General features: G+C 36.5%; 1 protein-coding gene across 3 annotated transcripts; it reads right to left on the bottom strand.

Annotated features, from left to right (window-relative positions):
• Window positions 1–1,518: 1,518 nt before the first annotated feature.
• On the bottom strand, window positions 1,519–11,574 carry lhx9 (LIM homeobox 9). Of its 3 annotated transcripts, none has more exons than XM_023794430.2 (5): window positions 11,101–11,574; window positions 9,902–10,104; window positions 8,784–9,139; window positions 5,760–5,962; window positions 1,519–2,806 (listed from the first exon to the last, which is right to left on the bottom strand). In XM_023794430.2, exons 1-5 carry the CDS (start codon window positions 11,272–11,274, stop codon window positions 2,750–2,752), a joined length of 993 nt encoding a protein of 330 aa, XP_023650198.1. In that variant the 5' UTR covers window positions 11,275–11,574; the 3' UTR covers window positions 1,519–2,749. The 3 variants fall into 3 exon arrangements, with proteins under 3 accessions (XP_023650198.1, XP_023650197.1, XP_023650196.1); XM_023794429.2 differs by lacking the exon at window positions 1,519–2,806 and adding an exon at window positions 3,149–5,169 and having other exon boundaries at window positions 8,784–9,136; XM_023794428.2 differs by lacking the exon at window positions 1,519–2,806 and adding an exon at window positions 3,149–5,169.
• Between the last annotated feature and the right edge of the window lie 1,990 nt (window positions 11,575–13,564).

Raw genomic sequence — 13,564 nt, forward strand, 5'->3', positions numbered from 1 at the left:
GCAATATGTCTCTCATTCCAATAAAGATATAAGCAAGTTCCACACCGTAAACTGCAGAACAGACACGTTATAGGCTGTTTATAATGACTGAATCGAGTAGAAATGTCTGGTGTTCTGTGAAGAACCTAAGCAGTCCCAAACAGCACCTCAAGAAGACTTCCGTCAATCCCACAAATTAAAATTCAGATTAGTAACTCGTTATGGAACACAGTTAAATAAAAGGAAAATCAATTATGGATAATATGCCACATAATGTGCATACAGATTAATTAATTAATTAATTAATTAATTAATATAGATGTACCTGATAAACAATGGTGAACAGTGAACTGGAACCTTCCCCAGGAACCTTGAGACCTTGGAAGGAAAGTAGCGCACCTGAATGCATCGACCAGCCCCAGACACGCACATCAACAGTGCCACTCAACCAGCCAACGTATAGGCCAGTACATAGCTGGGAAATCATGCTCCCAGTCGATGGCATTGGAGTGGCATGGATACTCTGGCAGATTCAGGGGGTCCAGCACTTTATAGAGGCCCAAATCTACTGCCCCCCCCATCCCCACTTAACAAGACCATTGGGAGATTCCAACCCCCCCCCCCCACTCAGCATATTCTATCTACCATGGGACCTATATTTCTTCCGACTGAAAATGCCAACCCATAGGGGGGGTCCCAAGGCGACGATTTTTTTCTGGGGGCCCAGAATTCCAGCCCCTGCTCCCAGGTTATGGCCTATAATTGAGCCCATGGTGTTACTGTGAGCTGTGTTTTATGCCAAACATTTCTGTGAGTTATTCAGCAGTGGAAGGTAGCTGGCCCAAAGGGGAAACGATGGTTATATCAGGTTGTATCAGTCAGGGTGCCTCTGCTCTCTGTTGGTGCTTCATCTCACAAGTGGTAAGATATGTTGCACCTACCTTTCCATCACGTGCACTGGGATCCACACTTTGACTGTGATACGGTTATATACTAAAAAACAGAAATTGGTTGAAAACCCTTTTTTTAAAAAAAAATGCAAAAATAGAGTTGCCATAATTGCCATTTTATTGTCACTTTTTGGTATTAAAAGTGATGCTATAAATCTAGACACACTTGGAAACCTAGGAACCATGTGTTAGTAAATTGGTGTTTGGTGCTGTGATTTTTAATGTAGCAGTAAAGCTTTTTACATCCATAAACAGAACTACATGTCAGAAACAGGCCCGTGGTGGGTTCTAAAATAGCTTTTGAGCATAACCAGTACTAAAAGCTTGCTTATTTAAAACTTGTTTTGTATTTTGACAAAAACCAATTCCTGTTTCTCATCAAAACACAGCTACTGCGTTTTCAAGGAAATCCACTTCGAGATACAGTTACCTTAATTTGAGAAGCCTGATTTTTGCTGTCTTTTATGTTTAATTACTTCTCCAGACAATGAAGTGTTATTGTGACATAACTGTGTCAAATGCTCCAGAAAAATCAGATATAATATGAAATCAAAAATAACACAATTGTTTATTTTTCTTCCTCATAGCATGACTTACAAATGTACACTGAATAGTATTTATGGGGAAAGTAAGAACATACTTTGTCCTTGTAGCTGAAAGGATACAGCTTATGGATTTTATCAGTGTGCCAAATCGTTTAAATATTGTGACACATTGATGTAGTGAAATATTTGCCACCATGGAACAGTTTACCAAATGTTCATTTATAAAACAAAGCGACAAGCATGAAATATGTCAGTACAGTAGATGAACTGGGTAATATGCTCTACATTACATTACAAGAGGTATAATGAGAAGGTTCATTTCCTTTAGACACCCCATCAGATGCATCCAAATTATTGGTGATTATGAATAACAATTTATCCCAGTAAATGTTTATTCATAAATTGTTATCCTAAACAAGTTATCCTTAAAAAGTTCCTTCCGGTAATTAAATCATTTTTTAGCATAATGTGCTAAAATTGGGGGGAGGGGGTTGGGGGTCTATGTTCTTGACTTGATCTGTAGATCTGTAGTCTTCACTATGACATCTGTTTTTTCACTGCAAAACCATTGGTACCTAGAAAGGAATTTCAGATTACTGTGCATTTTACAGTTGGCAATAAAAAAGGAGTCCATCAAAGGCAGAAGTACACACACTGAGGAAATGTTAACAAGATGTAAAGGTCCATGCAAAATTAGGATCTTCTTTATCTTCTCTGTCTTTCAAAAAAAAAGAAAAAATTTCAGCACAACCAGATGGCAAAACACCAACTCCGCAGTCTTCCTGTTCGGATGTTGTTTGATGGACATTCTGTTCTGTGAGTTTCAAGAAGGCCGTTTGTGACAGAGACACTTTTTTGCAACATTATGAAGTAGCCCGTGTCTGTGTGTATGTGTGTGTATGTGTTTGCATCCGGATGTGACTCCTTTCCTTATTCCGGGTGTTTCCTCTCTCATCATTACATGGTTTTACCAGTTGTTTCCTGCCGGGTTGCTCTGCTGAATCTAGCAATAAATTTTCTGCGATTTTTTTTATTTATGTGTGAACTTCATCCCACTGCAAAGAGTATTTTAAGTTTTGTTTCACAATTCTTTAAGAACAGTATATGTAGAATAGAGTCTCCTTGTTGAGTAGGATCAACCATTCGGAAAACACATTTTTATTGTGTTTTTACATTTTTTGCTAAGGTAATTTTAATAAACTAGTCCCTTATCCTAAATTGCCTTTGTCTTCAATGGTGTGGAATTCCGATCAAAGCTTTCCTTCTCTTAATACTTTATGGAATTTTCAAACGTCGGGAAGTGTGGCTGTAACGCCCCAAGATTTGTTCTCCCTGAAAGAAATCATAAAGTAACAATGTATTAAACTACAGAGCAACCTGGCTTTAAAGGGGGACGTAATTTATAGGATATCAAGATTTTTTTTTACAAAGACTTTTTTACCTATCATTTGATATCATTTGAAAAAAGGAAGCCACATTCATGCATTAAAATGCAACCACTGGATTTTGATAAAGGCTTTAGGAGACTTATTGCAAATCCATGGGGCATTACTTGATGAAATTAATATCTGATGAACATAATATTGAGGATTATAAGAAGAAATGTAGCAACCTGAAAAAAACTGGGAAATGTTATGCTGTACAAAAAACTGCAAACATAATCCAAATTAAAACTCTTTTAAAGCAAAGTATTTTATTCACACAAATGTAATATGTAACAACCGTTTGGTCCATAAATATTTACGGGGGAATAGTTTCTATACACCATTTTTACCAAGAAACAAAGAAACATGGACAATCTTGTTAGAACAATACTGTACTATAAACACAAAGGTCAATATATAAGATTCTTGGATTAACCAACTATATCTCAGAGTGCACAACTGCTTTCTATGACATCGCTGTCCCCTTTTAACAGGATATACCATAAAAAGTAAGAATTAAAATGGTACAAAACTAGTGAGGCGTTAAAAGGATGTGTATCAGCTGACAAATAACACTGTGTGTCCTGAATTTCACAAACTTCCCTCCAAGTTAGGCATAAGGCACATAGTAGAACTGAGATAGGCTTCTACTTTATGAAGTAGATCTATAGTACCATTTTGTTCCACAAAAGAACAAAGTTTGACACTTACAATGAAAGGTTTAAAACCCAGCAAGGACTCTGTTAAACCATCAGCCAGAAGAAGCATGTTTTTGGTCTGTTCAGTGGCAAGTGTCCATTAAAGAATTATGTCCAAAAACATAGAATGTGGATGATTTTTTTTTTCAACTGGCTCACGGAAAGCAGTCTAACTCTCTGGAGTCATTATAAGTTCTACACCCTAAATGACTACAGCTTCCTCAACCTTTTTTATGCTTTGTTATTAAACACCCTGAGCAAAATGATAATAATGCACTTTCACATGGGCAGTATATTTGTCTCTGTGTAACAGAGCGTCAGAGTAAGACCACTGGCAATCGAAACTCAGATAACTTCACCACGACTTTTTTGTACTGTAATGAGGTCAGCAAATCCATAAAAGTGCACTAACATAAAAACAATCAACACAAGACCTCAAATCAACACAGCCCAGCCTCTGTCCCATCCCCGTTCTGAAATTTGAAACCTCCAATTAGAATTATGGTGATTCATGATGTCAAGCGTGAAGTTTTTTAATCTGTTGAACAATTACCACTGCACAGACAGATAAATACTCCTACCTTCCTATCGAGACATTATGAAAGTTAGCAATCCACCTGGCGTTTGAGTTTAAAACTAAGGTTGTGTAACAAACCTTAAATGAATTTTAAATGAAGTTTGTTAACATTCCTTTGCCTTGCAGTTTTACAATAGCCTGTGATTATTTAGTAAAATTTTGACTAAATGTGTAGACAATGGCTTGATTACCTGTGTATGGAGGCTCTTTAATTCTGTGAATTTCCAGTCCATGACAGAAACACAGAATGGCTTGAAAATCAATGTAATATTCCACCACAGCTTAATATATAACATACTTTCACGCTAATGCTGAGGTACTGCAGAACAGGTACTGCATACACACAAGTTTTTAAAAGTTCCAAGATAAACAATTTTTCACATATTCGTATATCAGAAGAGAATGTTGTTGTACAATTTTTTGTCTATTCTGGAAATAGCCTGTGTCTGTCCATAATAAAAGTCAAATTTACAAATACAATACCTAAGCATATGCATTTTCCTTTTCAGATGTTTGTGGTGGCATACAGAAGAAGTTATTCTTCCTTATGCTGTCAATTTATCAACAAATGAATTAGCTACAAACTCAGCTGCCAAGTGGTCGCAAATGCTACACACCAGAATTCTTGTTTTGTATGTCTGTTTTATTTATTTGCTCTCACAAGATCTGTCCATGATTGTTAAAAAAAAAACACAAACAAAAACAAACAAAAAAAAACAAACAAACGAACAAAAAAAAATGTTAGAAAAGGTTTGTCAAGGTAGTTTGCGAGGGACTCCCAGATTCATGACTGTCCAGACTAGAGGTTACTGAAGTCACTACAGTGATTGAGGGATCGGTCAGATCTGTTAATGTGGTCGCAGTGCTGGGTGGGGTGAGAGCGCCGCTGTCGGATGAGGGCGGAGGAAGTGAGGAGCCATCAGCCTTATCAACACCCCCATTCTCCTGTCGCAAAACGTTCCTTCTGAATTTGGCTCTTGCGTTTTGGAACCAAACCTGCAAACCAATTCCAACGGCTTTACTTTTTTTTTATCTTTGTCTGTCAGTTTATTGATTAAAAGAAAAAAAAATCTAAAATTTTCGTTTACTTTTACACCACAATCGTACTACCATAGGACAAAGTTTGAATCATGCTTAAGAAATGGGGTGGCTGATTTGGATAATATAACCAGATTTTTTTCAGATTTAGGGAATTATAGAAATTCAAAAGAAATCAGGAGCTGCTGAAAATATTGTTCCATCCACCAAGACTATAGCTAAAACATAAGAGTATACATATTTTTAATAAATTACATTTATTATTTAATGTTCTGTGTTTTAATAATAGTATTTTCATATGTTTTAAATGGTCCACATTGTGCCTCAAAGAGAGCAGATCATTCTCAATACTTCAGACAATTTTGCCTTTAACTTAATTGATTCTTGCTAACATTGTGTTATCAAGAAGTGGATGAAACGTAAATAAAGCTATTTACTCGCTTATCCTGTTTAACAAGTTGTGAACTCAGATTTTCTTTCAGTGATCATTTAGAGCAGGAAATATGGATAATTAAGCCGAATATGTAGTGAACGACATGGATCCTTACCTGAAGAACTCTTTTGGTCAGCCCAGTCTTCTGGGCAAGTTGCTTTAGGTCCTTTGCATCAGGGTTATGATTAATGGCAAAGTAGGACTTCATGGTGCGGAGCTGATGATGTTTGAAGGACGTACGCATACGTTTGGTCTTCTGAGAGGGCGGGTAAGGCTGCTGGTCTCGGTCAAGGTGATCAGCTTCATTTTCATTGCAACCTGAGCACAAATAAGAACCAAGAGCTCTGAGGGACAAAATCAGAACTTTGTAACAAGATGAAAATCACATGGCCAGAGGAACAAAGCCTGCAAGGGCCTGAGCAATTGCTAATTTATTTCCTTTTGCCATGAGCAGCACAACACAGAAGACTCAATATTATCTGTTAGTGTGAGGTTAAGACAAGACAGGAGTATTACAGTAGGTATGCCCTAGCGGTTGGATTTGAAGATCTCCCCAAAATCCGGCAAGTATTTTGTAGCTGTCTTAAATTGCGATTATGAGAATTGCTGTAGATTTTTCTTTCCCATCTTAAATGTCTATATGATGTACATGTTAACATGTTAGAGTTCTTTGTTCCATTGTAGCATTATTTTTGATACTCACTGATAGCTCCATCTTTTAAATAGTGACAAACAACGTAAAAGGTCCAGAGACGTAGCCTGTGTAGGCCCATGTCCCTATGTATTCCAGGATTAAAAAATAAGTGCAGAATAAACTGATGACAAAAAAAATAAACTTCATAAGCTGCGTACCCCCATAATGTGCAAAGTATCCTGGAAAGTCTCACTAATGGCGTTAAAGGGAAAAGAGTAAACATTCAGAAGTTGTCTTTTTAAAAACACTTGTTTTAAATTAGATAAGACTAATTAAGACTAATTAAATTATTGTAAGTTACAGGTAAAATATTAACTAGTCTGTCACCTTATCTATGAGTCACCAATTATTTAGTAAAACATTTGCGCGTTAATTAGCGATGGTGACGTTCTCCACCCGAATGCATCCGTAACCTACTACCGAAAACCGGTAGTCAAAAAGACCCTCCATTTTTGCCAGTATTAAATATGCAGTTGCTGAATTGCTTTTATTTTTCAAATAGGTGAAATATATAGGACGAGGAGAATAATAATCTTTTTTTTTGTGAAGAATTCAAAGGATTGGAAACCTTTTACATTAAACCAAATTTTCTATAGTCGCCGAATTTGTTAAATAAAACTAGGATGGGCATATATTTCAAATTAAAAAATGCAAGTAATACAATTTGAGCATATGGGCAACGGTAATGAATCTAGCAGTTTTTTATATGTCCCAAAAAAATGCATTTCATTTTTTTTTCTCAAATTGAAATTTGTTGCCGATACAATTTAAGCACGTGAGCTATCTTTCATGATTCTTAAAAACTAAAGAACCCGAATTGTTTTGCCATCGGCAGTAAATTCAACAGCTGCGCAGAAAACGAGTAACTGAAGTATAGGCCTAACTGAAGTAAAGGATATGTCTTCAGAAATATATTCACACACACACACACACACACAGACACACACGCATATTACTTATGCTCCCGTTCTTGTGTGTCAGGCAGATGTCATATACAATTAATTTGCATTGCTTTTTTGTTTAAACCCTTCAGTAATCGAATGTCCACCAGGGGTCTCTACATCATCGATGTACGTCCGCAGTCTACACTAAACTGAATGCGAATTGGCTGGACCTAAAGCAACCAATTAATGTAGCAAACTCAATTCTTTATTACATGGCTGTCGTCGAATAATAAAGGCTTCTCACGGAAAATAGTCGTCATTGCAGTCTTCTTTATTTAAGAATCAATATGTTCTCGGCAGTAAATAAGACTTACCTATAAAGTTAATTTATTACATTTAACAGTTAACATTGAAACTAGTAACACAGATTTGTAAGATGAATTAACAAAACACTTTTTTGCTCATAAGAACACTGATTGCTTAAAATTGACAATTCTTAAATTTTTGCTTAGCATTTCAAATATTGCATGCACATCGATTATTTGGCGAAACAACATAAAATGTGTATTGCTTATGCAAACATACACCATTAACACAGACGGGATTTAATGGCCATGGACATTTAAAAATAAATAAATATAGTCTAGGCAATATATACTCTAATATAAGGAAAATATTGGATTTTACGTATTATTTTAGTTGTATTGTGCACTAATATGTTGTAATGAGGCATAATGAATTACAGGTTTTCGGTTAGAAGCACGCATTCATCTGAATATTAATTTGATGTTTTATGCATGTTGTTCTATAGTAGTTAACGTATATATTTATTCCTGAGAACCGCTGCGACATTATGAGGGTGATTCAAAACTAGTGGGAAGCCGAGATTCTTACGTCACCTTCAATTAACGCAGAACAATTAACGAGCCGACTACCCTTATTTTCCTCCATTCATGAAGAAAGCGCAGACTTGGCACACAGAGCTCAACTTTCTCAACCAGATGATAATTATAAAAGCGATAACAAATGGACCGCCTCGGGCTTTATTTACCACAGCCTGTGAATGTTAACAGAAATAGCACAGAAATTGGCCTGCCGTATATATATTTAAATCATATATAGAAAATAAATTTGTTTTTAAATAATACATATATAGGCCTACATTTAGTTATTTCTTTCTTTAATAGATAATGGAAAACAGACAGCTCTACGGTAAATAATTATTCAAAGTTTACACCTTCTATTTCCACACTTCGAAACTAAGGCTATGTACTCAGTTTTGAAAAATCTGTATTGAATCACAAGTAGAAATGCGCTCTCAGACTAATCATATATTTAAGGCGCACCAATCGCGAGATAATAATAGGCTAATTAATATAGGTAGGCCTAATAAGCAAGGGAAAAGAAACGTTTCACACTATAAGTAAATTACAGAACTCGGTTAATTCGTAAATAACTCAGAATATGTATTTGGGTGTAGTATCTTAAAAATGATAACGCCGTTTTCTGTTCCTTGCGGGTATACTGCCGCACTACGCCTACAGCGAGCTCCTGTACTTACCGGAGCTGTAATTTCCGATGTCTAAGGCCATTTCGGGGCTCTTTCTCTTCCGCGGCCTCCCCTTCTGCACTGTCCCAGTGCCGTTGAAATAAGGCAGCGCCATGCCGCCGCCTTTCGCCGCCAGCTCCGAGTAGTTCATCTGAGAGTGGAACTCGCCCTGTATGAGGCTCTCGAAGTGCACCCTGCAGTACACCAGGCTGTCTTTCATGCCGAAGTGGTCGCCGGTGGTCAGGGTCTTGCTGCACGTTGTGCAAGTGAAGCAGCTCAGGTGGTACACCGAGTCCCTGGCGCGCATCACCATCTCCGAGGCCGAGATACCAAGGTGGCAGCGGGCACATCTCTGCACGGAGAACCTTCTGAAACAATAAAGAATCGTTAAAAATGACAGAAAAACAAGGCGATCTTGCATAAATGTATACAGCAACTCGTCATATTTGCCTCAGTTAAATATATTCGACTGCATATATTTTAGTTCGTAGGCGTTCTTTATATAAGTAGGAATGGGCTAAAGCGCTGATCAATAATTTGTAAACATAAGAAACTATTACTGACGACTGTCCTTCATTAATTGTTTTACTTTAATGTTACAATAATATTCTATTTGTATAAATAACGCGGTGTGTCTGTAGGCCTATATATACAATAATTGTGTGTGAAATTAGCATAGAGTTGCATTCAGAAATACACATATTTGTTTGTTATATATAGTTCTGTTCGTACATATTTTACTATTTGCTGTAACTACACAGCTCAGATTGAGCCAAACTAATAGGATCAAAATGAAATCTCTCTTGGGGCTCCATCTCTATAAGAGGGCCGCACCGCGACAATAACGGCTTAAAGCATATTCGTTTGTACTAATGAGCCGCGCTGCTATTTTGACATTTATGAATAGTACCCCCGATCAACTCATTTGCACAATTTAACGATATAACCTTTCTATGTATCAGTAAGTGCCATTTTTCAAACTTTCGGACCTGCTTATAAACAAGTGCTTGATCGATTTATGACTGCAGATGATGAGATTTACTAAGCAAGATCTTGATCTAAACCAAAACGTAACCGGGAAGCCGCTACACACACATACACACACACACACACATAAAAACGCCCCTTACCTGTAGTAATCCTCTTTGCAGTAAATGCTGCCGTCCTTTGCGAAACAAGTGAGCTCCGACTCCAGGGCGAGTTTACACTCAGAACACTTGAGACATCTGAGGTGCCACTGCTTGTCCACCGCCAGCAGATAGTATCTGTCGGAGATTTTACCCCCGCAACCGGCACACAAGGCCGGCTTCTCCTGGTTCATCGAAGGCAGGCTCTGCAAAGTAAATGAGAAAGAAATTAAAATGGATCATGGATGGTCCGCTGCCTACGTCTGGTTGGTAGACCACGAGTAAGCTGTAATGAAATGAAAATGAAATTTCCTAATATAGGCAAATTTTAGATAACCAATTCAAATGTTTAAATTATGCTGTATTATTATTATTATTATTATTATTATTATTATTATTATTATTATTATTATTATTATTATTAGCCAATTGATTTAATAGGATTGACATTTTCCCATTGTTTAAGTTCAGCTACAACATTTAAATACGCTATATTAACCGTTTATATAAAAAAGCGAATATTTCGCAAAGTTATAGATATTGTTAATCTGTAGCGCATTTTTAACAATAACAACATGACTGGGTTATTATAGAACCAGAGCGAAACAATAAACACAGAACATTTTATGCACGGAAAGCGTGTTTAATTTAGGCCTATTTAACAGAAATAATTGAAACAAGACAGGCGAAAACTATTCCTACTGTGTAATAAAATGACAACTTTACGGTGCTATTATGACTACAGATGCTCAGTTTGTATATTCTATATTCTAATAATAAGATTGTTGTTTGTTAACAAAGCATAGTTTTAAAATGCCTTGCATATATGGTTTCACTAATTCTTAAATATTAGTTCAGTAGACGAGACAAGAATTAACGTGGGCCGTTTGCGCAATGACCTTTGTGTTTGCTTTAGTTTTTTAATGGAATTTTCTCAAATTTTACATGCGAGAAGCCCAGTGCGGCATTTTTATTAGCATATGTCATGTCAGTTTAACTAAACACTCGTTCGCTTTTATTAAAGGGTGTTTTAAGCTGTTTAAGCCTTCCCTTTCATGTATTGTTTCTTTTTTTATAGCACAAGGGATAAAACATATACTAAATTAAACTGAATACGAATACTGATATAACAGGCCAAGAGCCAAGAATGTTTATCATGCAATTGTGTTTACTTAGCGTGCAATATAGAATAATCTGATTACCGTCTCCCTTCCGTTCATCTGAACGCCTTTGGCTAGACGAGAGTCCGTTTTAGATCGCCTTTCCATCTCCTCCATGATTCCTTGAATATGCTCTCCAGAGATTCCGTGGAAAAGCATGGCTGATGGACGCAATGTGCAACCGCTCTTTTCCGCTGTACAACCCACAACTTCCATATACAGCTCCGCAGTCTCAGATCATCCGAATAGATCTAGAAGGAGAGATCCACACAGATGCAAATCTTCGCCTCCGTTCATGTGCCAGTGAGTGGAGAAATTACAATACTAGGGAAATTTGTGTGTGGGGGGAAAATAATTCGCACCAATTATTTTCCGACCATGTATTGCAGGAAAAAAAGTATAGTCCAGATGATAAGGCAACGAGAGTTAGAAGCTGGTTGTTGGTAATAGTCGCGAAAGTTGATATTTTGCGTTTTCAACAGTTCCTGACGTCCTTCACTGTTCCGAGTTCTTTAAGGTCAGGGTAGGACTGCCTGAATCGTAGAGCTGTGTCCTATTTGTTAAGAGAGCAAAAGCCTGCCCAGTTTGGATAATTTGGTAGGAGGAGTTCTTCCTCTCTGAATTGCCACTGATTTCTATTCACCAACAAAGACCTGTCATTCTTTCCCCAAACCCCCCGCGTTGGGCAGCACAAGCAGGGAGAGAGACCTGGTATTGACATTTTTTTCCTCCTTTTAAACTTCGATTACATAGAAGAGACATGGATGAAGATTTCGTTTTAATATTATAAGTCGTTATGTAAACTACCCGATGAAATACGTATGGTTTACTCTGTTGTTTTTCGTATGATGTATCTCTTTACAGGTGCATAGTGCATTTTTATTTATTGTGCTGTCATCATATACCGAGAGAGATTTTTCCCGGGAAGATCAATAAGGCACTAGTGATTGTTTAAATGTAATTGGTCGTTTATGTCCCCATCTAAACTGGAGCCAGTATCTGAAATTTATTTTAACCATGTCTAAATGCCTATATATGCCAACACATACTTGACGTTTACTAAGTGAACATTTTGTCGGGTGGTTGATTGTGTAAGCGTTATTCTTAATGTTGTTTTTGAATATTAAGACATTTGGGTTGTTCTTTAATGAATGTCTATAAATTAAGAAATTGGATTTTTAAAAAACCGCTCGAATTCGAGCTCTGTCCCTGTTGTGCGTTATACTGCCAAACCGTCAAAGTTAACTGGCATGCCGTAAGGGCTGTTAAAAATGCTCTAAACGTGATCTGATTACACCAATTATGCTTTGAATGTCTTTCGACCACCTACGACAAATGCCATATATTGATAGCCCGTCACGTACTGTTGACTGAGCTGAATGAGCAGATTGCCCAAATTAATCCTAATCAATTGAAATAAACAGTAATTGTCCACTTTTGGTAAAGTTTGGTGATCTAAAAGCGGGGCTGCTGTCTTCGTAATTCGTTTTAGAAAACAAATTAATAGCCTTCAATTAAACCTTTTTCCGCTATCCTCAACGTAAGTACTTTTACACAGACAAACTGTATTGCGTTTGTTGTTTAATTTTAGAAAAATCGTTGAATTATTTTCACTACATCTAAATTATTTTAACTATTTTAAATACTTCTTAACGAAATTGAAAATCAGGTACAATACAGTCTATTGCAAAATGTATTACTATTTAATACTATCAATAATACTATTTTATACCTTAAAAATAACTGTAAAAATTAAATCTTTTTGAATTCGGTGCTGAGAAGATTATTAACTGTTAACGAATTTAATCAAAATGTAATTCGATAAATGTATATATTTAAACTATGTGAAGGTTTATTGTCTTGGGCGGAATATGTAAATACTCTCATTATTGTTGGTAGACTGATTGACAGTCGTCGTCAAGTTCAGTAGGGGTTCAGGTGCGAAGGATGACTTGCAACGCCCGTTTACCTGAAATGCGGCTTTCTCTTTAACAGTTTAAAAATTTTAATAATTTCCAAGTTCCATAAAAACGACCAATAACGAGCCATCGCAGCAGTTATCGTTCATGTCAGCTTTGGTAGGGACGTATAAAATGAAATCTTTATTTTATGTGGAACTTGGTGACATTTTCCCATTGTTGTCATGTTAAATGAATCGGTGCATTTGTGTATATAACGTATAAAGATACAAGTTTGTTTCCATTTTCGTTTATAATTCAACACATATATACAGTAAATTATATTTGGTTAAATAATTAAATATCTGGGTTTCTACTGACGCAATCGAGAAGATAGCTGAACTAAAGCCTATTCGAATAGGCCTTTTTGGATAATTGAATACAATGCCTTCATTAATGTTTAAATCGAATAATCTGCTACTCTGTCTTACTTATACCTATTTACTAAAATGTATTTGATGTACCGTTTCAAACAGTAATGGATGAGATAAAGCTTCAGTTGAATGCTATTTTCTAATTTAACCGCGACATTTAATAAGTTAGGTCAG

The sequence above is a fragment of the Paramormyrops kingsleyae genome, chromosome 15 (genome assembly GCF_048594095.1).
Source record: "Paramormyrops kingsleyae isolate MSU_618 chromosome 15, PKINGS_0.4, whole genome shotgun sequence".
Lineage (NCBI taxonomy): Eukaryota > Metazoa > Chordata > Actinopteri > Osteoglossiformes > Mormyridae > Paramormyrops > Paramormyrops kingsleyae.

Coding starts and splice junctions, on each gene's coding strand:
- lhx9 (XM_023794428.2), bottom strand. CDS start 11,274: ATGGAAGTTGTGGGTTGTACAGCGGAAAAGAGCGGTTGCACATTGCGT. Junction 10,105..11,100: donor AGATGAACGGAAGGGAGACG/GTAATCAGATTA, acceptor TTTACTTTGCAG/AGCCTGCCTTCGATGAACCA. Junction 5,963..8,783: donor CATCGGAAATTACAGCTCCG/GTAAGTACAGGA, acceptor ATTTGTGCTCAG/GTTGCAATGAAAATGAAGCT.